The sequence below is a fragment of the Triticum urartu genome, chromosome 2 (assembly GCF_003073215.2).
Source record: "Triticum urartu cultivar G1812 chromosome 2, Tu2.1, whole genome shotgun sequence".
In the NCBI taxonomy this organism is placed as follows: Eukaryota; Viridiplantae; Streptophyta; class Magnoliopsida; order Poales; family Poaceae; genus Triticum; species Triticum urartu.
In genome coordinates this window covers 539523730-539550339 of record NC_053023.1, presented here as the reverse complement: position 1 = coordinate 539550339, position 26610 = coordinate 539523730, and the positions used below count along the sequence as shown (strand labels likewise).

Here is a 26610-nt window from a genome sequence, read left to right as displayed (position 1 = left end):
GTTTGGCCAACTAGATTGGTAGTTCTTGCCATAGGAGAAGTGCTTAGCTTTGGGTTCGATCTTGCGGTGTCCTTTCCCAGTGACAGAAGGGGCAGCAAGGCACGTATTGTATCATTGCCATCAAGGATAACAAGATGGGGTTTATTTCATATTGCATGAATTTATCTCTCTACATCATGTCATCTTGCTTAAAGTGTTACTCTGTTTTTAACTTAATACTCTAGATGCATGCTGGATAGCGGTCGATGAGTGGAGTAATAGTAGTAGATGCAGAATCGTTTCGGTCTACATGTCACAGACGTGATGCCTATATACATGATCATGCCTAGATATTCTCATAACTATGCTCAATTCTGTCAATTGCTCAACAGTAATTTGTTCACCCAACATAGAATGCTTATGCTCTTGAGAGAATCCACTAGTGAAACCTATGGCCCCCGGGTATATTCTCATCATATCAATCGCTATCACTTTAATCTTGCTTTGCTTTTTACTTTGCCTTTTACTTTTTACTTTGCATCTTTATACCAAAAATACCAAAAATATTATATCTATCAGATCTCACTCTCGTAAGTGACCGTTAAGGGATTGACAACCCCTAATCGCGTTGGTTGCAGGTAGCTATCGTTTTGTGCAGGTACGAGGGACTTGAGCGTGGCCTCCTACTGGATTGATACCTTGGTTCTCAAAAACTGAGGGAAATACTTACGCTACTCTGCTGCATCATCCCTTCCTCTTCGGGGAAATCCAACGCAAGCTCAAGAGGTAGCAAGTACTTGGATTGCGCCATGTCTTCAACTCCGTCCACCTGAAAGTCCGTCGACGACAACCGTTTCCATGGTGATGAGGATCACGATCCGAGGTCGGATCTCTCCCAAGGGGGGGGGAGATGATGCGGAGCATCCTACGGACATCACCATGTACACCTTCATAGCACATCAAGCTCCAAGCGGACCTACCGGACTTAAGGTGAACCCCCTCCTCTTCAAGATTTACATGAATATCCATGGGACTTGGTCGCTACCTCACCACGAAACGTTGTGCATCATTAGGTACGAGGGCGACCGCCGCCAAGCAGCTAAGGAGCATCCCGGAGACCAAGGAGAAGGACCCCAAGGCCACAAGGAGGAAGAAGGAGCACAACAAGACCAACTCTGCACCTCCCAGGCAACCCCGTGCCCACAGGCCTCGAAGACCCCGTGCGCACGGGCTACACAGAGAGCTGGCGCCGGAGCACCCCGTGCGCACGGGCCTGTACCGTGCCCACGGGACCCCCGTGCGCATGGGCCCAACTTACCCCGTGCGCACGGGCCCATCAGGACGGACGGCTGTGAGTTGCTGTTGGGCCTCCGCTTCGTCCCCTCCCTCCACCTACCTATATATTCCGTACCTAGACCATTTGTTTGGGTTAGCAAAGGATATAATAGACATATGAGAGCTTTGCTCCTTGTACCACTCCTCCTCTTGAGATAGAGAGAGAGACCTCTCCATTGGAGATCAAGACCTCCTATGGAGAAGATCCCTAGTGGATAGATCAAGACCTCCTATGGAGAAGATCCCTAGTGGATAGATCCCCATCATAGGATCATCAAGACCTCATTCCTCATAGGATTGGGATGAACTAGCACCTTGTATCTTTCCTTTGTTGTCTTTGAATCATTGTATCTCTCTTTGTGTGATTGGATCTAGCATATGTGTGATTGGATCTAGTCAATTAAGTGTTTTCCCTCTTGTGTTCATCTTGTTCTTGGGGATTCCCCCTCCAATTCGTGAAAGATCTCCACTGAGGGTTCCACCCTATACCAATTGCCTTCCTTGGGGGTGTCCACCATGTATATATCATATGATGAGGTGGCGGTCCAGCGCCCTGAGGGCGGTGGTTCCTGTTCGTCTCTGGCTTCATCGTCCATACCGTCAAAGTCTTCGGAGTCGAAGTCGAGCATGTCGGTTAAGTCGTCGACAGTGGCTACTAAGTGGGTGGTGGGTGGGCAGCGAATTTCCACGTCGTCCGCATCCCATTCTAGCCGGACATAGTTCGGCCAAGGTTCTCCTGACAGGGAGAGAGACCTTAATGAATTTAGCACATCTCTGAAAGGTGAGTGCTGAAAGATATCCGCGGAGGTGAACTCCATGATCGGCGCCCAGTCGAATTCGACGGGCACGGATGTGAGCGGCTCAGAGTCCATGGCCGGAGATGAATCTAGTGGTTCGGCGACACGGCTCTCGTAAGGGGTGAAGTCAGTATTTGGCTCTATCACCACTTAGAGTGCGGCCTCCATGGCGGGGTCTATCCCTCCGCTCTAGGATGGCGCAATTTGCTCCGGGCTAACGGCCGGAGTAGTTGCGGATGCGATCTCTCGAACACTGTCCGATGGCAGAGTTATGTCATGCTCGTTGCGACTGTGCGACGCGTCCGGCATGGGCTCGAATCCGTCGAAGATCAAGTCTCCGCGGATGTCGTCCGTGTAGTTTAAGTTTCCGAATCTGACCTGATGGCCATGGGCGTAGCTTTCGATTTGCTCCAGATGGCCAAGCGAATTGGGCAGCAGTGCGAAGCCGCCGAATACGAAGATCTGTTCGGGGAGGAAAGCCTCACCCTGGACCGCATTGCTAGCGATGATCGAAGGAGCCATCGAGCCTTATGGTGAAGGCACAGTGCAACTCTCAATAAAAGCACCAATGTCGGTGTCAAAACCGGCGGATCTCGAGTAGGAGGTCCCAAACTGTGCGTCTAAGGCGAATGGTAATAGGAGGCAGGGGACATGATGTTTACCCAGGTTCGGGCCCTCTTGATGGAGGTAATACCCTACGTCATGCTTGATTGTTCTTGATGATATGAATAGTGCAAGAGTTGATCTACCACGAGATCAAAGAGGCTAAACCCTAGAAGCTAGCCTATGGTATGATTGTATATTGTACTTCAGACTAAAACCCTCCGGTTTATATAGACACCGGAGGGGGCTAGGGTTACACAAGGTCGGTTACAAAGGAGGGGATATACATATCTGTATTTCCTATCTTGCCTTCCACGCCAAGTAGAGTCCCATCCGGACACGGGACGAAGTCTTCAAACTTGTATCTTCATAGTCCAACAGTCCGGCCAAAGGATATAGTCCGGCTGTCCGGAGACCCCCTAATCCAGGACTCCCTCAGTATGGAAGGCACCCATGGATACGGTTAGCCATGGAAAGTGAAAGTATGGTGGAAAAAGGAATAAACTTTATTTTCTGTTTGGGAACCGCCTATGATATATCTAGCATGGAAAGTGTTGAGAACTCTAAGTTGGTTTCGTTGGTGGGAAGGACACACCTCCCAAAATGTTTTTATCTCTAAGTTTTTCGCTTTGAGCTCTGGCACCTCTATAAATCCCTACTTCCCTCTGTGAAAGGCCTTTATTTTTACTTTATGCACTTTTTATTTTGAATTTGAGTCTACATCTTCTCTTATAAAAGCACCAACTGGGAGGCACTATGATCGTACTTGAGTATTGGGTGTAGTTAATATGCGAGTGTGTTTCATGAATGGATCAATGATTGAGCATGATGGGCTAGGGATAGTTTATTTTAGCATTGATATTTTGAAAGACATGGTTTCTTGTTGATATGCTTGAGTATTTAAGTTATCATGTCAAAACTAGACTATTGCTTTGAATCATATAAAAGTCCAAATGTCCATGCTATAAAGAAAAGAATATGAGATGACATGTTAGGCAACATTCCACATCAAAAATTTTGTTTTTATCACTTACCTACTCGAGGACGAGAAGGAGTTAAGCTTGGGGATGCTGATACGTCTCCAACGTACTATAATTTTTTATTGTTCCATGTTGTTATATTATCAATCTCGGATGTTTTATAATCATTTTATAGTCATTTTATAGTCATTTTATATCATTTTTTGGTACTAACCGATTGACATAGTGCTAAGTGCTAGTGGCTGTTTTCTGCATGTTTTTTACATCGCGGGAAATCAATACCAAATGGAGTCCAAATGAAATGAAACTTTATGGAGATTTTTGATGGACCAGAAGACACCTAATGGGCCAGGGCTGCGCCTGGGGGTGCTCCGAGGGGAGCACAACCCACCAGGGCGTGCCAGGAGGCCCAGGCGCGCCCTGGTGGGTTGTGCCCACCTCGGGTGCCCCCCGAACCGCCTCTTTGCTCTATAAATACCCCAATATTCCAGAAACCCTAGGAGAGTTGACGAAAATCAATTCCAGCCGCTGCAGAGTCTAGAACCACCAGATCTAATCTAGACACCATCACAGATGGGGTTCACCACCTCCACCGGTGCCTCTCCGATGATGCGTGAGTAGTTCTTTGTAGACCTTCGGGTCCGTAGTTAGTAGCTAGATGGCTTCCTATCTCTCGTTTGATTCTCAATACAATGGTCTCTTGGAGATCCATATGATGTAACTCTTTTTGCGGTGTGTTTGTTGGGATCGGATGAACTTTGAATTTATGATCAGATCTATCTTTTTATATCCATGAAAGTATTTGAGTTTCTTTGATCTCTTTTATGCATGATTGCTTATAGCCTCGTATTTCTTCTCTGATCTTTGGGTTTTGTTTGGCCAACTTGATCTATTTATCTTGCAATTGGAAGAGGTCCTTTCTAGTGGGTTCGATCTTACGGTGCTTGATCCCAGTGACACAAGGGGAACCGACACACATGTATCATTGCTACTAAGGATAAAACGATGGGGTCTATCTCTACATAGATAGATCTTGTCTACGTCATGTCATTGTTCTTATTGCATTACTCTGTTTCTTCATGAAGTTAAATACACTAGATGCATGCTGGATGCGGTCGATGTGTGCAGTAATAGTAGTAGATGCAGGCAGGAGTCGGTCTCCTAATCTTGGACGTGATGCCTATATAATGATCATTGCCTAGATATCGTCATGATTATTTTAAGTTCTATCAATTGCCCAACAGTAATTTGTTTACCCACCATTTGCTATTTTTCTCGAGAGAAGTCACTAGTGAAACCTACGGCCCCCGGGTCTTTTTCTCATATTATTTGCCTTTGCGGTCTATTTTCCTTTGCTTTTATTTTCATATATATTAAACCAAAAATACAAAAATACCTTGCTGCAATTTATTTGATTTGGTGTTCGATCTATCATTATTTACAACCTTCTCCCGTCCACATGCCAATTTATGGCGTCGTTACCTGAAAGGGATTGACAACCCCTTTTACACGTCGGGTTGCGGGTATTTGTTATTTGTGTGAAGGTGTTGTTTACGTTGTGTCGCTTGGTTCTCCTACTGGTTCGATAACCTTGGTTTCATATCTGAGGGAAATACCTACCGCCGCTATGCTGCATCATCCCTTCCTCTTTGGGGAAATACCGATGTAGCTTCAAGGGACATCAAGTAGTTTTCAATGGTGGACATCTCTATGTTGATCATATCTACTATATGATTCACGTTTGACCTTTCAGTCTCAGTGTTCCGAGGCCATATCTGCATATGCTAGGCTCGTCAAGTTTAATCCGAGTATTCTGCACGTGCAAAACTGGCTTGCACCCATTGTATGTGAACGTAGAGCTTATCACAACTGATCTTCACGTGGTGTCTCGGCACGACGAACTGTAGCAATGGTGCATACTCAGGGAGAACACTTATACCTTGAAATTTAGTGAGGGGTCATCTTATAATGCTATCGCCGAACTAAGCAAAATAAGATGCATAAAAGATAAACATCACGTGCAATCAAAATATGTGACATGATATGGTCATCATCATCTTGTGCCTTTGATCTCCATCTCCAAAGCACCGTCATGATCTCCATCATCACCGGCTTGACACCTTGATCTCCATCGTAGCGTCGTTGTTGTCTCGCCAACTATTGCTTCTACGACTATCGCTACCACTTAGTGATAAAGTAAAGCAATTACATGGCGATTGTATTTCATACAATAAAGCGACAACCATAAGGCTCCTGCCAGTTGCCGATAAATTTTACAAAACATGATCATCTCATACAACAATTTATATCTCATTACATCTTGACCATATCACATCACAACATGCCCTGCAAAAACAACTTAGACGTCTTCTACTTTGTTGTTGCAAGTTTTACGTGGCTGCTACGGGCTTCTAGCAAGAACCGTTCTTACCTACGCATCAAAACCACAATGATTTTTCGTCAAGTGTTTTGTTTTAACCTTCAACAAGGACCGGTCGTAGTCAAATTCAATTCAACTAAAGTTGGAGAAACAGACACCCGCCAGCCACCTGTGTGCAAAAGCACGTCGGTAGAACCGGTCTCATGAACGTGGTCATATAATGTTGGTCCGGGCCACTTCATCCAACCATACCGCCGAATCAAAATAAGACGCTGGTGGTAAGTAGTATGACTATTATCGCCCACAACTCTTTGTGTTCTATTGCATATCATCTACGCATAGACCTGGCTCGGATGCCACTGTTGGGAAATGTAGCATGCAATTTCGAAAAATTTCCTACGATCACGCAAGATCTATCTAGGAGATGCATAGCAACGAGAGGGGGAGAGTGTGTCCACGTACCCTCGTAGACCGAAAGTGGAAGCGTTAGTATAACGCGGTTGATGTAGTCGAACGTCTTCATGATCCAACCGATCTTAGTACCAAACGTACGACACCTCCATGTTCAGCACACGTTCAGCTTGATGACGTCCCTCGAACTCTTGATCCAGCAGAGGGTCGAGGGAGAGTTCCGTCAGCACGACGGCGTGATGACGGTGATGGTGATGTGATCCGCGCAGGGCTTGGCCTAAGCACTACAACACTATGACCGGAAGAGTAAACTATGGAGGGGGGCACCGCACACGGCTAAGAGAACAATTGATGTGCCTTTGGGGTGCCCCCGCCCCCGTATATGAAGGAGGAGAAGAGGAGGAGGCCATCCAGGAGGGGGCGCGCTATGGGGGAGTCCTACTAGGACTCCACTCCTAGTAGGATCCCTCCCTTTTTCATTTCTTCACCGAAGGGAAAAGGAAGGAGAGGGAGAGGGAGAGGAAAGGGGGCCGCCCCCGCTCCTCCTTGCCCTATTCGAACTCCCTAGGAGGGGGCGCGCGCCACCCCCCCCCTCCCACGGGCTTCCTTCTCTCTCCCTTAGGCCCATGTAGGCCCAATACTTCCCCGGGGGGTTCCGGTAACCCATCGGTACACCAGTAAAATACCCGAACCACTCGAAACCATTCCGATGGCCGAATACTACATTCCAATATATGAATCTTTACCTCTCGACCATTTCGAGACTCCTCGTCATATCTGTGATCTCATCCGGGACTCCGAACAAACTTCGGTCACCAAAACACATGACTCATAATACAAATCGTCATTGAACGTTAAGCATGCGGACCCTACGGGTTCGAGAACTATGCAGACATGACCGAGACACATCTCCAATCAATAACCAATAGAGGAACCTGGATGCTCATATTGGTTCCCACATATTCTACGAAGATCTTTATCGGTCAAACCGCAATAACAACATACGTCATTCCCTTTGTCATCGGTATGTTACTTGCCCGAGATTCGATCGTCGGTATCATCATACCTAGTTCAATCTCGTTACCGGCAAGTCTCTTTACTCGTTTTGTAATGCATCATCCCGCAACTAACTCATTAGTCACATTGCTTGGAAGGCTTATAGTGATGTGCATTACCGAGAGGGCCCAGAGATACCTCTCCGATACTCGGAGTGACAAATCCTAATCTTGATCTATGCCAACCCAACAAACCCCTTCGGAGAGACCTGTAGAGCATCTTTATAATCACCCAGTTACATTGTGATGTTTGATAGAACACAAGGTGTTCCTCCGGTATTCGGGAGTTGCATAATCTCATAGTCAAAGGAATATGTATAAGTCATGAAGAAAGCAATAGAAATAAGACTTAACGATCATTATGCTAAGCTAACTGATGGGTCTTGTCCATCACATCATTCTCTAATGATATGATCACGTTCATCAAATGACAGCACATGTCTATGGTTAGGAAACTTAACCATCTTTGATTAACGAGCGTGTACTAAGTTTCCGGTTAATACAATTCTAGCATGAATAATAAAAATTTATCATGATATAAGGAAATATAAATAACAACTTTATTATTGCCTCTAGAGCATATTTCCTTCAGCATGACATTTGAATGGAGAGTATGTGGCAACTCGACATATTATTAATATAATAACATGCATAGTTCTTAGACATAGTACAAGTGAAGTGAAATTTCTCAAACATCATGTCAATCCAAATAGTACAACAAAAGCATTTGAGTGCTCTTATTATTACAAACTCATGTTACAAGATCATAAACAAGCTCCAACCAGAGTATCTTACCAAGGATCTGGTGTCAAGCTAAATGTAACTGGCTTGGAAGCCCCTGGAGAAAAGCTAGCAGAGGTTCCAAACACCTTCAAATATTTGAACGGTCGAGAGCATGATTTGGAATCAGACAAAAAGTGCTAGAAAGTATGAGGTGAAAGCAGAGGAGTGGTCCTGAACAGAAAATGTGACTCCTTTTCTTTTGCAAGATTTCAACATACTCGAAAGTACCAAGTAAATCTGAGTGCTCAGAAGTACTGTAGTAGACAAAGTAGCTGTAATAAAGAGATTGTGTAGAAAAGGCCTAACCCACTACTCGAAATTATCGGATGAAAAAATGCGGTGGTACCCAAACTTATATTGTAAGTGCATAGAGAATCAAACCAAGAATGACTCAAAAACATCGGTTGAAATGTTTTGCTCAAAGATGTCGGAGCTAACAAAGAAATGTTTAACTCTATGAGGTCAGTTTTCTTTTGACGAATAACCAGGGGAGAGTTCTCCCAACTGAATATATTGATTTGGCTGATCCACTTTAAAGGGAAACCAAATCAAAACCTAAACAAGTTTGTCTCATTACAGGAAACTAGGCCGAAAATCACACGGCCTGAGGGGAAATACAACATGTCGAAGCAAGAACAAGGAAAACACAAAAACACCCCATACATAGGACACAATGCAAGGGTCAACATCCTTAGAAAATAGGTGGTTGGGTGGAGCAGCACAAATTATGCTGCAAGCACGTAAAAGGCAACACTAGGGCAAACTCAGAGGTCCCCGAGAGAGCACACCAATGTAGCAACGTCGAAACCACTAATATAGGATAACACAGGGTTCCACCACCAGGGAGTTGCATCATTGCTAGCCCTGAACTATCCAATACCCAACATTGGGGTGGTCTTGCCAGTGGCGAGGTGAGAACAACAGAGGAAGACGCTGGCTCAGCGAGCATGTACAAAGAGAATGCCAATTCACCAACTCGAGGGGTTGGTGGGAAGTAGTGGAGGAATGACATGCTCGTGGAGGGGCCTCGGAAGAAAATATCTCTACCGGGACTAGTCATAGTCCATGGCCGAGTGTAAATAGAGGACACACAGAACCACAAGTTGGCGAGAGCAAAGCACCCAAGCAGAGCGCAGACAGGGTATTGTAGGAAGCTCACATGTCGAAAAGAAGAGATCCGAGTTGCAGAGAGAGAGAGGGGGGGGAGAGATCGTCACAAAGGGTAGCAATAGGCAGCACTGCGGCATCAAAGGCCCCTCCATCGGACCACGAGAGAACACCGGCAAAGACAGAAAGACAGACAGACGTGGTAGAGATGGTCACTCTACAACATGAAGCAGTGCTTGTGCCAAGTTCAACACACATCACCGTTGACCCCAAGCCGGTTCGCACCACGACCACTAAACACACCTCCTCCGACCACACGTGTAGCAACGGTAGATGTCGTTTAGGTCTCTAAGATGACGCCTCCAAAGAGGAAGTGATGACGTGGACACATTGCCATCATCCGATCCGATCAGATGTGGAGGACACGCCTCCAAGGAAGTGATTAAACACCGTTATTTATGAAAGGCAGCAACCTAAGTGCCAGGTAATAGGGGAGTAGGATCTTCGAAGGTACTTTGGCTTGCCCATCGGAAAACGCGAGTAAAGTAGATCAAAAGGAGCTAAAACTAGAAGAAGAAGAAAAAGAGAAATGCATGGAAATCTCCCACAACACCCCTCTTCCTCCTGCTATAAAATCCCCTGCCTCCAACCTCACGGCACAGCGGCGCCACTCTCCGTTCTCGGTTCCATTGGCTCCTCGTCCTCGCCTGATCGCAAGAAGCAACATGGTACGGCACTCTCGAGTCAGAATAACACTGCTACATGACGATTTTGCTGCTGTTTGTGCATCGCGATGTAGTGATCGGGTTGGTCTCGATGTTATTGTAACGGTACGTGGGCGTGCGCAGGTTTCTACCGGCGGCTTCGGCGACAATGGCGGCTGCGAAGGTCTGGTGGTGGATTTCAAGGGCAGGCCGGTGGACAAGTCCCGCGTCGGCGGATGGTTCGGAGCCGGCCTCATCCTAGGTACGTATATATGCTAGTCGTGTACCGGTGTACGTGCAGTAGTACACAGAGTCAGGGAGCAGTGATCGATCCCGCCGAAGTTGCAGGTGATGCAATGTTTTTGCTCATCGCTATGTGGTTTTTGCCGTCTCAGTCACGGAGCTAGCGGAGCGGGTGTGCGTGATGGGCATCTCGATGAACCTGGTGACGTACCTCACCGGCGACATGCACCTCTCCAGCGCCAAGTCGGCCAACATCGTCACCAACTTCATGGGCACGCTCAACCTCCTCGCCCTCCTCGGCGGCTTCGTCGCCGACGCCAAGTTCGGCCGCTACCGCACCATCGCCGTCTCGGCAACCATCACCGCCGTCGTAAGCAGCACACCAACATAGCCGCCATTATTGCACATGTATGTACGTACGTGGGCGCGCGCGTCTGATATTGCACTACTGCTCCATCGATTATTTCAGGGCGTGAGCCTGCTGGCGGCAAGCACGGCGGTGCCAGGGATGCGGCCCCCACGGTGCGCCGCGGCGGCAGGCTACGAGGCCCGGCGCCGTGCGGCCGGGTGCGTGCCGGCGAGCGGCGGGCAGCTCGGGATGCTGTACGCGGCGCTGTACACGATCGCGGCCGGCGCGGGCGGGCTGAAGGCGAACGTGTCCGGGTTCGGGACGGACCAGTTCGACGGGCGCGACCCGCAGGAGGAGCGGGCCATGCTCTACTTCTTCAACCGCTTCTACTTCTGCATCAGCCTCGGCTCGCTCTTCGCGGTCACCGTGCTGGTGTACGTGCAGGACAACCTCGGCCGCGCCTGGGGGTACGGCGTGGCGGCCGCCGCGATGGCCGCTGCGGTGGCGGTGTTTGCCGCCGGCGCGTCGAGGTACCGGTACCGCAGGCCGCAGGGGAGCCCGCTCGCGGTGATCGGCCGCGTGCTGTGGGGCGCGTGGCGGAACTGGAGGCTGCCGTGCCCGGCTGATGCTAGCGAGCTCCACGGCTTCCGCGAGGCCAAGGTGTCACACACGGACAGGCTTAGGTATTACTCATCTCTTTTTCTTTTTTTTTTCTTTTTTTGAGAAAACTTTGGGTTTTGCTAAACTTCAGGTACCTGAAATTTTTGTTGGCTTCAGTCACTTTTCTTTCTTCTTCCCGAGCGAGAGAGATGGAAGGGCGGACGCCGGAGAAGAAGCAACCTAGCCCCACTATCTATCTTAGAGGTGCGGGGTGGAGGGGGTTCGTTGGAGTTGTTCGCCGTGAGGGGCTTAGAGGGATGGCCAGAGCGGCGGCCAGCAACAACGGTGGGTGGAGATTGAGGGGAGGGCGGGGTGGCGAGGCGGTGCGTGGAAGCGCCCGCGGGGGGGGGGGGGGGGGGGGGGGGGGTGGGGGGGGGGCAAGATGGGGGGCATGCGGAAGGAAGAAGAGAGAAGGAAGGAAGAGTATGAACAATATTAGATCTATTTTGGACGGTTGGATGAAGATCGGACGGTCCATATAAAAAGTGACGGGTGAATCCCTTTTTCTGTCAACTGATAATAGAGGCTTTCAAAAATTTCTGATTTATTCATCAACTGTTATAGTACAAAGAACAGCAGAAATAGAAAAAATTACATCTTGATTCGTAGACCACTACTCCCTTCATTTGGCTTGGTTGTGTCCCTTTGCGCTAACTAGGATGAGACATTTGGTTTTCTTGAACTTCTATCACCAGATTCACGTAGTCACGTACTACACTTATGCATGAGACATGCTCTGGTTTTGGATTCTACTGGATGAAATGTGACAGAGGGTTTGATGCACGTAGCTATTCATGAAAGGCGTCTAATAAAATCAGAAATAGAAAAAAGTGTGTGCTTTTCATCCGGTAAGTGGCTAAGGAAGTAACTTAATTCTCAAAAAAAGAAAAACAACTAAAATTAATGAACAAGCAAGAGAAGCTATTGCCGATACTCCCTCCGTTTCTATATATAAATCTTTGTGAAGATTTTATTATAAACTACATACAAAGTAAAATGGGTGAATCTATCCTTTAAAATACATGTAAACCCTTGGCTGAAAAAAAGGGAAACCAACATGGCATATACTGTACGTACCAGGAACCAATCCAAGAATCGAAACTAGTGCATCTTTTAGGTGAACTTTTTTTTTGAAGCAATTTTTAAGCAACCATGCAGAACTACCTACGTGGAGACACAACGCATCTTAGCGTGACACGCCCTTTGTCCAAAAGCCAAAACCAGTTAACTACTTTACGACGTGTCAGATCGGTCGGATGAGGGTGATGATTCGGCGTGATATCACATCTTGGACGAATGGCGTCCGAAAGTCAGGATCATGTGCTACACAAACGCAACAAAGCCATGCAGAACTTTTGCTTGCAGCTAGGCACTTGGAGATGGACACCGAAGGAGCTAGGCCAACATGCCATGCAAATCCACCTCCAAACGAACGGCACCACTAGTGCGTGCTGTGCTTGCCTATTTGGTGACATTTCGGTGGCCAATTTCCGAGGCATTTCTAGAGCACTGCCGGCATGGTACAATGCATGCACACTGTCCATGTCTTGCAGATCGTGGACAAAAGGAGCCATAGGTCGAGTTGCGTGGTGGAATGATCTGCATTATTGCACATGCTATCTGGCTAGGATATACGCAAGTTCGCGGTGACAAAATGTGGGCCGTTCTCTTTCTCTGTATGAACAGGTGTCTGGACAAAGCGGCCATCGCGGAGGCCGATCCGGCGACGGCGGTGACGGTGACGGAGGTGGAGGAGGTGAAGATGGTGGTGAAGCTTCTCCCCATGTGGTCCACGTGCATACTCTTCTGGACCATCTATTCCCAGATGACCACCTTCTCCATCCAGCAGGCCGAGCAGATGGACCGCCGGGCCGGCAGCCACTTCGTCGTCCCGGCGGGCTCGCTCTCCGTCTTCCTCTTCCTCTCCGTCCTGCTCTTCACCGCGCTCAACGAGCGCCTCCTGGTCCCTCTGGCGGCCCGGCTCACGCGGCGGCCGCAGGGCCTGACCTCCCTCCAGCGCGTGGCCGCGGGGCTCGTCCTCGCCACGCTCGGCATGGCCGTCTCCGCACTCGTCGAGAAGAAACGCAGGGACGCCTCCAACGGCAGCGGCGGCGTCGCTGTGAGCGCGCTCTGGCTGGTGCCGCAGTTCTTCCTGGTGGGCGCCGGCGAGGCGTTCGCGTACGTGGGGCAGCTGGAGTTCTTCATCCGGGAGGCGCCCGAGCGGATGAAGTCCATGAGCACGGGCCTGTTCCTGGCGACGCTGGCCATGGGGTTCTTCCTGAGCAGCCTCCTCGTGCTCGCCGTCGACGCCGTCACGCGGGGCGCGTGGATACGTGGCCACCTGGACGACGGGAGGCTGGACCTCTTCTACTGGATGCTGGCGGTGCTCGGGCTGGCCAACTTCGCGGTGTTCTTGGTGTTCGCTAGCCGGCACCAGTACAAACGCACCAGGCCGGACGCGGCGACCGTGGAGCTGCATTGAGGCTTGAGAGGCCAAGCAGCGGGTGGAGGAGGACGCTGTCAAGAAGACCGTGAAAGTGAAAGAGATGGACGTGTAGGGCGCTAGGAAGCGTGTGCCACTGCTGCGTACAACTACTTGGCAGCGTTGGGGTTTGCGGCGTACGTGCACTGCTGTTTGTGTCTCTGACGTTTTCTGGAAAAGAAAATTGGTTGCGTGTAGTGCTATCAGTCGACTCGCAGCTAGCGTTCGTTGCCATCGTGTTCACTTGCTTGCTTGTGTGTTTGCATTTTCTTTTTCAAATGACATGTAACTTTATTCAAACTTGACAAAAATTATAAGGACAATGCTTCAGATCATAGATTTCTCTACTTCTATAAAAGACCCAGTTGGTGATGATGATGTGTCTGTCATCCGTCATTTCTGACCATTATATCTGCATCTAACAGCTGTGAGGTAAGTTATGGCATTTTTGCAACAATAGACCACTTCTCTGCTGTACTTGGGACCCGAACACAGCCTCTTCCCCAAGAAAAGTCTAGGGTTCCCCTACCTCCCGCCGGCGCCGCCGTCGGTCCGCCTCCTCTCCCGTGGCCTTAGGGCCATGGCGGCGCGGTGGATCTCGGCCCTTGTCGACGAGAGGGCTCTGTTTTCAGTTGTTTTTTGTATTTTGTTAGGGTTTGTGTCCTGCTCAGGAAGACGAGACGGCGGCGGTTCCCTGAAGATAGAATAAGATTCTCCCCGCCTAGCCCCCGTCCCGATGGTGTGTCTAGCATCGTCGGTGGGCGTGTGGAGATGTGTCTCCAGCGGATCTGTCCTTGGTGGATTTGTTCGGATCTGGCCGTAGTCCGTCTACGTTCATGTGTTTTCAGGTTGGATCATTCTGATCTACGCTACTCTTCATCGGCGGCGGTTGCTGTGCTGCTGCGCTGGCCCTACGGGGCCTTAGCACGACGACTTTCCTACTGTCTATTACAACAAGTTTTGCCCAACTCCGGCGAGGGAGGGGCGATGACGGCGGCGCACCTTCGTCTCGCTTCAGTGCTTGTAGCCGTCGCTAGATGTTCTACGAATCTGGATGTAATTTTTATTATTTCTGGTGTTCATTGTACTGACATGATTGAAGATGAATAGATTGAAAGTTTTTTCGCAAAAAAAAGACCACTTCTCTGCTCCAATGTGCAGAAAACCCCTTATTATCTTGAAAGCAACCACATCCCTCCCTCACCTCATCAAAACAGTCTGAGAAATATATTTTAAGTGAAACATAATATATTTTTAGTGGCATATGTATATAAAAACAAGAGTGTTTTCTTTCAAGTTTGTGAACAAGTACTATTTTACTTTAGATCCGTTGCAACGCACAGGTACATTGCTAGTGAAACATTAAAAAATGAGTTTCACAACTAAGAACTTGTAATGAAATTTCTAAGAAACATCAACTCTGTGATACTCAGAGACATCTTCTAGTGTATTAAGAGCTGTAATGTATTAAACTTTGCAACAGTAATAAGTAGTGTGAAGGATTCAACGCTTTTTAGTATTGTTTGAGCAACAACTCCTTTTTAGTAGAGTGTGAAGGATTCAACTAAGAGAGTCTCACTGTTGGATTTGGCAGGGCTTGAGTTGGGCTTTATGTTGTCTTTCTTTGTTTTTCTTTCCTTCTTTTTACTTTTTCCAACACATGTCTACATCTTTGTTACGCATTTAATATTATTTTTTGTATAGGTCAAAACATTTTTAATACACGATTAACATTTTCTTTCAAATAAGTGTTTCAACATTTATTGTTTTCATACAAATTGAAATCTCCTTATACACCTAAAGCATTTTTCATACAAGTTTAACATTTTTTCATATATATGATTAATATTTTTTTCAAATATATTTGGTGTCTAGTTTTTCTTCATACACATCATACATTTTTCTTATAAATATTTAAGGTTCTATATACACATGCTTAACATTTTTTTAATACAATATTAATTTTTTATAATATATATTTCGATGTCTACTTTTTCATATACATTGTACATTTGTGTATACATCAAGGTCATTTTTATATACAAGTTTAACTATTTTCAAATACAAAATTACCATTTTTTCAAAACTTATATTTTTATGTCTACTTTTTTCTATCCACATTGTACATTGTAAACATTTTTCATATACATTGGAAATATTTTTATATACACATTTAACGTTCTTCAAATACATGATTATTTTTTGAAAAATTTAAGTAAAGTGTTTTTGTAATATATATATTTATAATATTAGGAAGCATAAATAAAATTTAACAAAATGAAAACAAAAAATGTGAAAAAGGAGTGAAAAAATGAGTGTTTTTGGGTCCTGTTGGCTCCCGCGCAACCTTGCGCTAGGACATATGTCTCACTGGGCGCACCCCCAAATGCTATATCTCGCTTTTAGTGAGTGTAGCATCTATCTCGCCAGTAGAGAGCCCCGCAGAGACAACGCGTATGGAGCGGCCCAATAACATGCGTGTTCGTTCGTTCCATTTTTCTTTTTTTTTCTTTTTTTTCTTTTGTATTTTCTTTGGAGTTTTTTTCACGAATACACAAAAGTGCGTATCATTTCATTGATAGGAAGGAGAGTACGGGGAGGAGGGGGGGTGCAGCTCGAGCCTTGTACGCTAGAGGCAAGGCATGGAGCCGCAGAGCATTGGTGACGGGGTGCTCGGCCCGTTACACGAGAGGGCCTATGCTATCAAAGCGCCAAGACCACGCGATCCTGCCCGAGCCCAGGCGCGGGCCTCTTCCTGGATCGATGAGAAGAGTCGCGAGAGGGAGGGGTTCTCGCAGTCGAAGACGCAGCTGTTGCGGTAGCGCCAAATAGACCATGCCGTGAGCACCGCCAGCGTGGCTAGGCCCTTGCGGTGGCCGGTAGGGGATCTCCTGATTGTGGCCGAGCACCAGGGAAGAAAGGCTTCGTTGCCAGAAGGGGGGTGAAGTAGCACGGGCCCAAGAAAGAACGTCGTGCCAAATTTGTCGGGAGAAAGGGCAGCCAATGATGATGTGCTGCATGGTCTCCTCGGCCTGGTCACACAGGGCACAGCGATCATTGTGCGGCAGGCCATGTTGAGCAAGTCTAGCAGACGTCCAGCAACGGTCGAGGTCCGCGAGCCAAGTGAACATCTTGACGCAGAGGGGAGCCCAACATCTCCAGGTGAGGCGCCAGAATGGTGCAGAAGTGGATCCGGAGTAGAGTGCTCGATAGCAGGATTTGGACGAGTACTTGGCATTGGCAGTCCATCGCCAGAGGAGGCGGTCCGGGCGGGTGGAGAGGGTGGTGTACCGGAGCAATCTCCAGAGGCGGACGTAATCGGTCAGGGCGGTGGGGTTGAGTGCGCCGCGTAGATCAGCGATCCAGCGACGGTCCTGGAGGGCGTCAGCGACAGTGCGCTTCCGCAGGCGCCGTGGAACCAGGGGGAGCAGAGACGGAGCAAGATCCGAGATGGTGTGGCCGTTGAGCCAGTGGTCGGTCCAGAAAAGGCATGTTTGGCCGTCGCCGACGGCCTAGGATGTGGAGTCCCGGAAGATGGCAAAGACATCGTGGTCGCTCGGGAGGTGGAGATGCGCCCAAGGCTTGGAGGGATCTGTGCGTTGTAACCAGAGCCACCGTACTCGCAGGGCAATGCCCTGGCGGTGGAGGTCCTGGATGCCAAGTCCGCCGAGCTCGAGAGGGCGGCAAACATGTTGCCAGTTGAAGGGACCATGGCCGTTGCGGGTTTCCTTTCTGCCATACCACAGGAACTCGTGGATGGTGCGGTTGATCTGCTTGAGAATCGGCAAGCAGATGGCGATGGCCACCATAATGTGAGAAGGGATCGCGTAGAGGACATGACGAACCAGAGCGAGGCGCTCACCGCGGGAGAGAAGGGCAGCGCGCCAGGTGGACAGCTTCCTCGCGAGCCTCTCGAAGATTGGTTGCAGGGAGGATGCCGAGGGTTTCCGAACCGACAATGGGATGCCCAAGTAGGTGATAGGAAAGTCGAGGACAGTACAAGCGAGCTCAGTGTTGATGCACGTGAGCTCCGATTCACCACAACGGATGGGCATAGCCGAGCATTTTGCGAAGTTGGTGCGGAGCCCGGAAGCCACACCAAAGACGTGCAGCAGCTCGCGGATGACTTGCAGGTCGTGGCTGGAAGGGTGGCAGAATATGACCACGTTGTCGGTGAAGAGGGATATGCTCGAGGCGGCATGGCGGGCTGTGAGGTGCTGGAGCAGGCCGCGCTGATGGGCGTGCAACAACAGGGAGTTGAGGACATCAATGGCCATCGTGAAGAGCATGGGAGATATCGGATCACCCTGACGCAGGCCGCAGGTGAGGGCGATCGGGGGGCGGGGGATCCATTGATGAGGACCCGTGTGCTGGCGGTGGAGAGGAGAATGGCGATCCATTCGATCCAGTGACGTCCGAAGCCAAGATGCCGGAGGACATCAATGAGGAAGGGCCAAGAGAGCGTGTCGAACTCGCGTGCGATGTCAAGCTTGAGGAGGACACGGGGTAGCCGAAGATTATGAAGCTGGCGGGCGGTCTGCTGGACCAACATGAAGTTGTCGTGCACGCAGCGGCCAGCGATGAAAGCGCTCTGGTTCGTGGACACGAGCTGTCCCAGCCGTGGGGCAAGCCGAAGGGAGAGGACCTTCGCGATGAGCTTGGCCACAAGGTGGAGCAGGCTGATGGGTCGGTAATCCGAGAGGGCAGAGGCGTCTCGCCTTTTGGGCAAGAGGGTGATTAGAACTTCGTTGAGGCGCTGCATGCTACGCCCGTTCATGGAGTGGAACTTGTCAGAAACTGCGCAAATGTCGGCCTTGACGATGTCCCAGCATGCCACAAGAAATTCAGATGCGAAGCGGTCAGGTCCCGGAGCCTTGTCGGGGGGAAGCGCGCGGGCAGCTCGAAGGATCTCCTCCTCGGAGAAAGGAAGCTCGAGGTTAGTGAGGTCAAATGATCTGTCATCGAACTGGTCAAGATCAAGGGCGAATTCGCGTGGCGAGGAGGAACCGAAGAGCGAGGAGAAATGATTGAAGGCGGCCTCGGCCATGCCCTGTTCGTCAAGAACCATTGTGTCGTTGACCCGAAGGGAGTGGATGACGTTCTTTTGGCTCCGGTGAGCAGCATGGATTATGAAGAATGTTGTGTTCGTCTCGCCCTCCTTGAGCCAGGAGAAACGCATGTGCTCGCGAGCAATGGATCTCTCGAGCGAAGCAAGCCCGAGGTAGGTGCGCTTAAGGTTGTTGCGGAGCCAGGTTTCGGACTGGGATAGAGGGCGGTAATCCTGCGCCGCGTCGAGCCGGGCCGTGAGCTCTCTGGCTAGAACGAGTTTCAGAGCGACGTGGCCGGTAGTGCGCGTGCCCTAGCTCTGGATGCGGCGCGCGGTTAGCTTCAGGCGGAGGTAGACGCGCCGGAAGGGATCAGGGTCGTTGACGCCGGCCCATGCATCCGCCACAGCGGCGTGAAAGCCGTCGAGCTTGATCCAAAAACGTTCGAAGTGGAACCGTTTTGGGCCAGCGTGATGCGGCGAGCAGTCCAAGAAGAGAGGGCAGTGGTCGGAGATGGTCGTGGCGAAGCACCGGAGAAGGCAGTGCGGCTGCGAAGTATCCTAGTCTGAGGTGCAGAGAAACCGATCGTTGCGCACAAGGGTGGGGGAGTCGCGCTTGTTCGACCAAGTACAGCGACGGCCATGCATGTACACGTCACATAGCTCCATGTCGGCGATGAAGCGTCGAAAGCGGCTCGAGGTGCGCCTATTGATGCGCCCGTTACTCTTGTCCTCGGAGGAGGAGACGAGGTTGAAATCGCCCCCCCAGGAGCCAGGGGCCGGCACAAAAAAATTTAAAATAATGAAAATACAAAAAAATTACTTGCCTCTCATACCTAAAAAGTTTTTCAATAAGAGAAGTGATTGGAAGGTTATGCATTGGAGAAATGAGGTCGCCCTTGAACACTTGTGTTCATGCTCATGGAAAAAATGTAAAAAAATTCATGGAAGCTTCTCTAAAAATAATTATCCCCTTGTATATATCCATTGTATTATAAAAATAATGTGCCAAGCTTCGGTTTTAGGATGATTAGATTGCTTGTTTACTATGTACAGTACAAAAACAGAAACTTTGGCTGTAGCGCGTGATTTTACATTTTTTACTGGAAAGTCAAATGGGTCTGAAACTTTTTGCACATTACTTCTGTATAAATTTTTAAAATTTTCATATTTATTTAGAATTTTTTTGGAGTTACAGAAGTTTAGTAAACTTCCAGATTACTACAGACTGTCCTATTTTGACAGATTCTGTTTTCTATGAGTTGTTCGCTTATTTTGATGAATCTATGGGTAGTATCGGGGGGTATGAACCATGGTGAAGTTGGAATACAGTAGATATAGTTCTAATATGAAATTGGAATAAGTTTTCAACAGTACCTAAAGGTAGTGATTTGCTTTATTACACTAACGGATCTCACAAAGTTTTTGTTAAAGTTTTGTGTGGATGAAGTATTCGAAGATTGAGGAGCTATCAATATGAGAAGAATAAAGAGAGGCAAGAGCTCAAGCTTGGGGATGCCCAAGGCACCCCAAGTAAATATTTCAAGGATACTCAAGCATCTCTTGGGGGTGCCCCGGTTGACATCTCATCTTTCTTCTTCAACAATTATCGGTATACATCGGTTTTTGTTTTGTTCATATAATTTGTGTCATTTGTGTTTTTGTTTTTCCTTTAAGAACCATGCTAGTATGAGATAGCCCCTTATTGATTTATAAAATACTTCATGTGCTTCACTTATATCTTTTAAGTATGATCTTATAGAATTGCTCTTTGTGCTTCACTTAAATCTTTTGAGTATGGTTTTATAGAATGCTTCGTGTGCTTCACTTATATATTTTGAGCTTGGATATTGGTTAGTCTATATTAATTGTAGAATGCTCCATGAACTTCACTTATATCTTTTGGAGTATGAATAATACTATCATCTAAAGTGGATTTAGAAGAAGTTTGCTCCCACTATTCCGAATGAGGAGAATTTTACTTATGTGGAGAGTAGTAAAATTTCTATGCTTGTAGATCATGAACAGAATGCTTTATGTGATGGCTATATTGTTGAGATCATTCATGATGCTACTGAAAATTATTATGAGGGAGGAATACATGCTTGTAGGAGTCGCAATAATATCAAGTTTCCTCTCTGTGTGCTTAAAATCTTGAAGTTATGCTTGTTTTACCTTCCTATGCAAGTTGATTCGTGTTCCCATAAGTTGTTTTCTCACAAAATCCCTATGCATAGGAAGTATGTTAGACTTACATGTGCTAGTCATACTCTTCATGATGCTCTCCTTATGTTTCAATTCTTATCTTTTGTGTGAGCATCATTGTAATCATCATGCCTAACTAAAAGGCATTAAAGAAAAGCGCTTGTTGGGAGACAACCCAATATTTACCCTTACTGTTTTTGTGTGTTTTCATGATTAAGCTATTGTATTAATCATGTATTATAGCTTTTGTTTCAACAAAGTGCCAAGTAAGACCTTTGGGAACACTTGGGTGAAAGTTAATGTGGTCTTGCTGTAAAAAACAGAAACTTTGCGCTCACGAGATTAGCTGTCATTTTTTACATAAGAGTGCGATTGAGTTGATTATTTTTTAAGAAGATTAATAGAAAAATTACTCACGTCCACCAATTTTTTCATAATTTTTGGAGTAGTAGAAGTATGGTTGGTGTTCAGATCATTACAGACTATTCTGTTTCTGACAGATTCTGTTTTCATTGCATAGTTTGCTTGTTTTCTATTTTCTATGTCTTATATTTCTCAATATAAACTGTAGAAATAATATGGTACAGTAGGAATTGTGTGAGAACAATTATGAACCTTGTCTTTGACAGTACCAAAGTGAATGGTTTACTCTTTATCATACTAACCTATCTCACGAAGTTCCGTTAAGTTTTGTGTGATTGAAGTTTTCAAGCTTTGGGGGAGATATCGATATGAGAAGAATAAGGAGTGGAAAGACTCTAAGATTGGGGATGCCCAAGTCACCCCAAGGTAATATTCAAGGAAGAATCAAGCGCCTAAGCTTGGGGATGCCCCGGAAGGCATCCCCTCTTTCGTCATCAAAACTATCGGTATACCTTGCTCGGAGCTATATTTTTATTCATCACATGATATGTGTTTTGCTTGGAGCGTATTTTCAATTTTACTTGTTGTTTGAATAAAATCATTGTATCTGAAATCTTGAATGAAAATGAATCCTCCCATGGCTATTTAATTATTTGACTACTCAGTATTCTTCACTTATATCTTTTTGGAGTAGTTTGTCATTTACTCACGTGCTTCATGTATATCCTACGAGTAAATGGTTGAATGAATTGAATATCATAAATCTGAATTTATATACGTTTCATATGTTTACAACATGGGGAGTAATGACTTCACACATAATAAGTATAGGTAGTAAACTTATTGGAAGTTAGCAAACGCAGAATTGGTCACTTGAACAATTCATGAAAGAATATTGAAGGAAGAGAGATTTCACATATAAATATACTATCTTGGACATCTTTTGCAAATTTTGAGCACTCATTAAAATATGACATGCTAAAAGGTTGATGTTGGACAAGGAAGACAACTTAATGGGTTATGTTTTCCTATATCTGAAACGTTATATTGTCTTGGATCATCTAACATGTTGAGCTTGCCTTTCCCCCTCATGCTAGCCAAATTCTTTTCACCAAGTAAAGATACTACGTGTGCTTCCGAATATCCTTAAACCCAGTTTTGCCATGAGAGCCCACTATATCTACCTATGGATTGAGTAAAATCCTTCAAGTAAGTTGTCATTGTTGCAAGCAATAAAAATTGCTCTCTAAACATGTATGATTTATTAATGTGGAGAAAATAAGCTTTATACAATCTTGTGATGTGGAAGAAATAAAAGCGACAGACTGCATAATAAATGTCCATATCACAAGTGGCAATATAAGGGCTCATTCAGTTTGGAGGAAATCTAAACATATGAATTTGGAGTAGTATAGGAATTTGATAGGATGGCACTTGCCATCCTAAGGAATTGACTTGCCTCGTTCCTACGCGCAAAATGAGCTTTGAGTGGATGTGTAGTTTCCTCCAAAAGCATATGAAATGAATAGTATTCCTACGAAGTTCCTTTACGCATTTCCTACAAACCGAATGCATATATAGGAAATTTTCCTCTGGAATCCTTGTTCCCATGTTTTTCCTATAAAAATCCTCCAAACCGAATGAGGCCTAAAGTGATGTTCTTTTGCACTAAGATTTCATGCATCCAACCATAAAAACACATGACAACTGATACGTCTCCGTCGTATCTACTTTTCCAAACACCTTTGCCCTTGTTTTGGACTCTAACTTGCATGATTTGAATGGAACTAACCCGGACTGACGTTGTTTTCAGCAGAATTGCCATGGTGTTATTTTTGTGCAAAAATAAAAGTTCTCAGAATGACCTAAAAATCAACGGAGAATTATTTTGGAATATATAAAAAATACTGGAAGGAAGATCCACGTCAGGGGGGCCTCCACCTTTCCACGAGGGTGGGGGGTGCGCCCTACCTCCCTAGGCGTGCCCCCTGCCTCGTGGGCCCCCTGGAGCTCCACCGACCTCAACTCCAACTCCATATATTCGTGTTCGGGGAGAAAAAAAACCAAAGAGAAGGATTCATCGCGTTTTATGATACGGAGCCGCCGCCAAGCCCTAAACTCTCTCGGGAGGGCTGATCTGGAGTCTGTTCGGGGCTCCGGAGAGGGGAATCCATCGCCATCGTCATCATCAACCATCCTCCATCACCAATTTCATGATGCTCCCTGAGGGAGTCTTGGATTAGGGGGTCTACGAATAGCTGGACTATATCCTTTGGCTGGACTATAAAGATACAAGATTGAAGACTTCATCCCGTGTCTGGATGGGACTTTCCCTGGCGTAGAAGGCAAGCTTGGCAATATGGATATGTAGATCTCCTCCCTTGTAACCGACTCTGTGTAACCCTAGCCCCCTCCAGTGTCTATATAAACCAGAGGGTTTAGTCTGTAGGACAACATACAATCATACCATAGGCTAGCTTCTAGGGTTTAGCCTCTACGATCTCGTGGTAGATCAACTCTTGTAATACTCATATCATCAAGAAAAATCAAGCAGGACGTAGGGTATTACCTCCTTCAAGAGGGCCCGAACCTAGGTAAACATCGTGTCCCCTGCCTCCTGTTACCATCCGCCTTAGACGCACAGTTCGGGACCCCCTACCCGAGATCCGCCGGTTTTGACACCGACATTGGTGCTTTCATTGAGAGTTCCACTGTGCCGTCACCGTAAGGCTTGAAGGCTCCTTCGATCATCGGTAACGATGCGGTCTAGGGTGAGGTTTTCCTCCCCGGACAGATCTTTGTATTCGGCGGCTTCGCACTGCGGGCCAATTCGCTTGGCCATCTGGAGCAGATCGAGAGCTACGCCCCTGGCCATCAGGTCAGGTTCAGAAACTTAAACTACACTCCCGACATCCGCGGAGACTTGATCTTCGACGGATTCGAGCCCATGTCAGGTGCGCCGCACAATCACGACAAGCATGACGTAACTCTGCCGTCGGATAGTGTTCGGGAGATCGCATCTGCAACTACTCCGGCCTTTAATCCGGAGTAAATTGCGTCGTCCAAGGACGGAGGGATAGACCCCGCTATGGAGGCCGCACTCTCAGTGGCGATGGAGTCGGATACTGACTTCACCCCTTACGAGAGCCATGTCGCCGAACCACTGGATTCGTCTCCGGCCATGGACTCCGAGCCGCCTGCATCTGTGCCTATCGAATCCGACTAGGCGCCGATCATGGAGTTCACCTCCGCGGATATCTTTTAGCACTCGCCTTTCGGCGATGTGCTAAATTCATTAAGGTATCTCTCCTTGTCAGGAGAACCTTGGCTGAACTATGTCCGGCTAGAATGGGATGCGGACAACGAAGAAATTCACTGCCCACCCACCACCCACTTAGTAGCCACTGTCGACGACTTAACCGACATGCTCGACTTCGACTCCAAAGACATCGACGGCATGGGCGAAGATGCAGGAGACGAACAGGAACCAGTGTCCACAAGGCGCCGGACAGCCACTTCATCACATGACATATACATGATGGATACACCCAAAGAAGGCAATGGCAAAGAGACAACGGAGGATGGCCCCTCCAAGAAGTAACCCAAGCGCCGACATCAACGGCGCAGCCCTAAGTCCCGCCATAGCAAAAACAGCGATAACAGCGCAAGAGAAAATAACACTCCAGTCGACTCCAGAGGAAACGACGACCACATTGCCCCGGCGGCAGAGCACGATGAAGCTGCAAACGACGAACATAGTACGGATCCGACGTCCGAACACGGCGACGCCGAGGATAAACCTCATCAAACCCCCTCTAGGGAGGAAAACAGTCCGGACGAAGATGCACACATCATCCCGGAAACGCACTTGGAGCAAGAGAACCTCCGCAGAAGGCTTATTGCCACAACGAGGAGTCTGAAGAAGCAGAAGCAAAGGCTTAAGGCCACACAAAATATGCTCAACAGCAGGTGGAACAAAGTGCTCGACAACGAAGAAAAGTATGGTGGAAGTTACCACACAAAGAGTACCCAAAGCGCAAGCTATTACCTGAATTCGACGATGAGGCCTTAGACCCCACACAGCCGAAAAATGAAACGGCCAACCGGCCGGATCAACCACCTTGTGACCGCGATAGAGCGGCTAACAAGGTCGCACATAAGTCAACACACGATCTACGTGAGGACTTGCGCCAAAAATCCGGTATGACCAGATCCATCTATGGATCTAGGAAGCGCGCTCCGGCACAAAATCAAAACCGAATACTACAACCGTCCGAACGCCATGGTACATCCAAATACAGGGGTGCCTCACACCCCCTATGTTTCACCAATGAGGTGCTAGACCACCAATTCCTAGAAGGATTCAAACAAGTGAACATAGAGGCATACGATGGGACCACAGACCCTGGGTCTGGATTGAGGACTTTATCCTCTATATCCATATGGCTCGCGGAGACGATCTCCATGCCATCAAATACTTTCCCCTCAAGCTTAAAGGACCAGCTTGGCACTGGCTGAAAAGCCTCCCCGAAAACTCAATTGGAAGTTGGGAGGAGCTCGAGGACGCTTTTCGGGCTAATTTTCAAGGGACCTATGTCCGACCTCCGGATGCAGACAATATAAGTCGTATAATTCAACAGCCCGGAGAGTCCGCCCGAAAGCTTTGGAACATGTTTCTCACTAAGAAGAACCAAATCGTCGACTGTCCGAACGCCGAAGCCTTAGTCTGAGACGAATGGCTCGCTAGACACCTCGGCCAAAAAAAAACCGAGAACAGTGGCAGCCCTGACAAGCCTCATGATCCACTTTTGCATGGGCGAAGATAGCTGGTTAGCCCGCAGTAGCACCAGCGACCCAAGCACATCCGAAGTCAGGGATGGCAATGGAAAACCACGACGCAATAAAAACAAGCATCGAAATAAAGAAGATAGCCCAGATAATATGGCGGTAAACGCCGGATTCAGGGGCTCTCGACCAGGTCAACGGAAAAAGCCTTTCAAAGGCAGCAAAGATGGACCGTCTGGCCTAAACAGGATTCTTGACAAACTATGTCAGATTCATGGCACCCCTGATAAACCTGCAAATCACACCCATAGAGAATGTTGGGTCTTCAAGCAGGTCAGTACGCTA

General features: G+C 47.5%; 1 protein-coding gene across 1 annotated transcript; it reads left to right on the top strand.

Annotated features, from left to right (window-relative positions):
• Positions 1-1006: 1006 nt before the first annotated feature.
• LOC125537240 (protein NRT1/ PTR FAMILY 6.4-like) lies at positions 1007-14195 on the top strand. The gene is made up of 5 exons (XM_048700544.1): positions 1007-1240; positions 10279-10396; positions 10530-10747; positions 10847-11409; positions 13073-14195. Exons 1-5 carry the CDS (start codon positions 1007-1009, stop codon positions 13866-13868), a joined length of 1929 nt encoding a protein of 642 aa, XP_048556501.1. The 3' UTR covers positions 13869-14195.
• The last annotated feature ends 12415 nt before the right edge of the window (positions 14196-26610 follow it).

Excerpts from the sequence above, each read along its gene's own strand:
- LOC125537240 (XM_048700544.1), top strand. The coding sequence starts at position 1,007 with ATGGGACTTGGTCGCTACCTCACCACGAAACGTTGTGCATCATTAGGT. Across the intron at positions 1,241-10,278 it reads AGCTGGCGCCGGAGCACCCC|GTTTCTACCGGCGGCTTCGG; the intron begins GTGCGCACGGGC and ends GGGCGTGCGCAG. Across the intron at positions 11,410-13,072 it reads TCACACACGGACAGGCTTAG|GTGTCTGGACAAAGCGGCCA; the intron begins GTATTACTCATC and ends CTGTATGAACAG.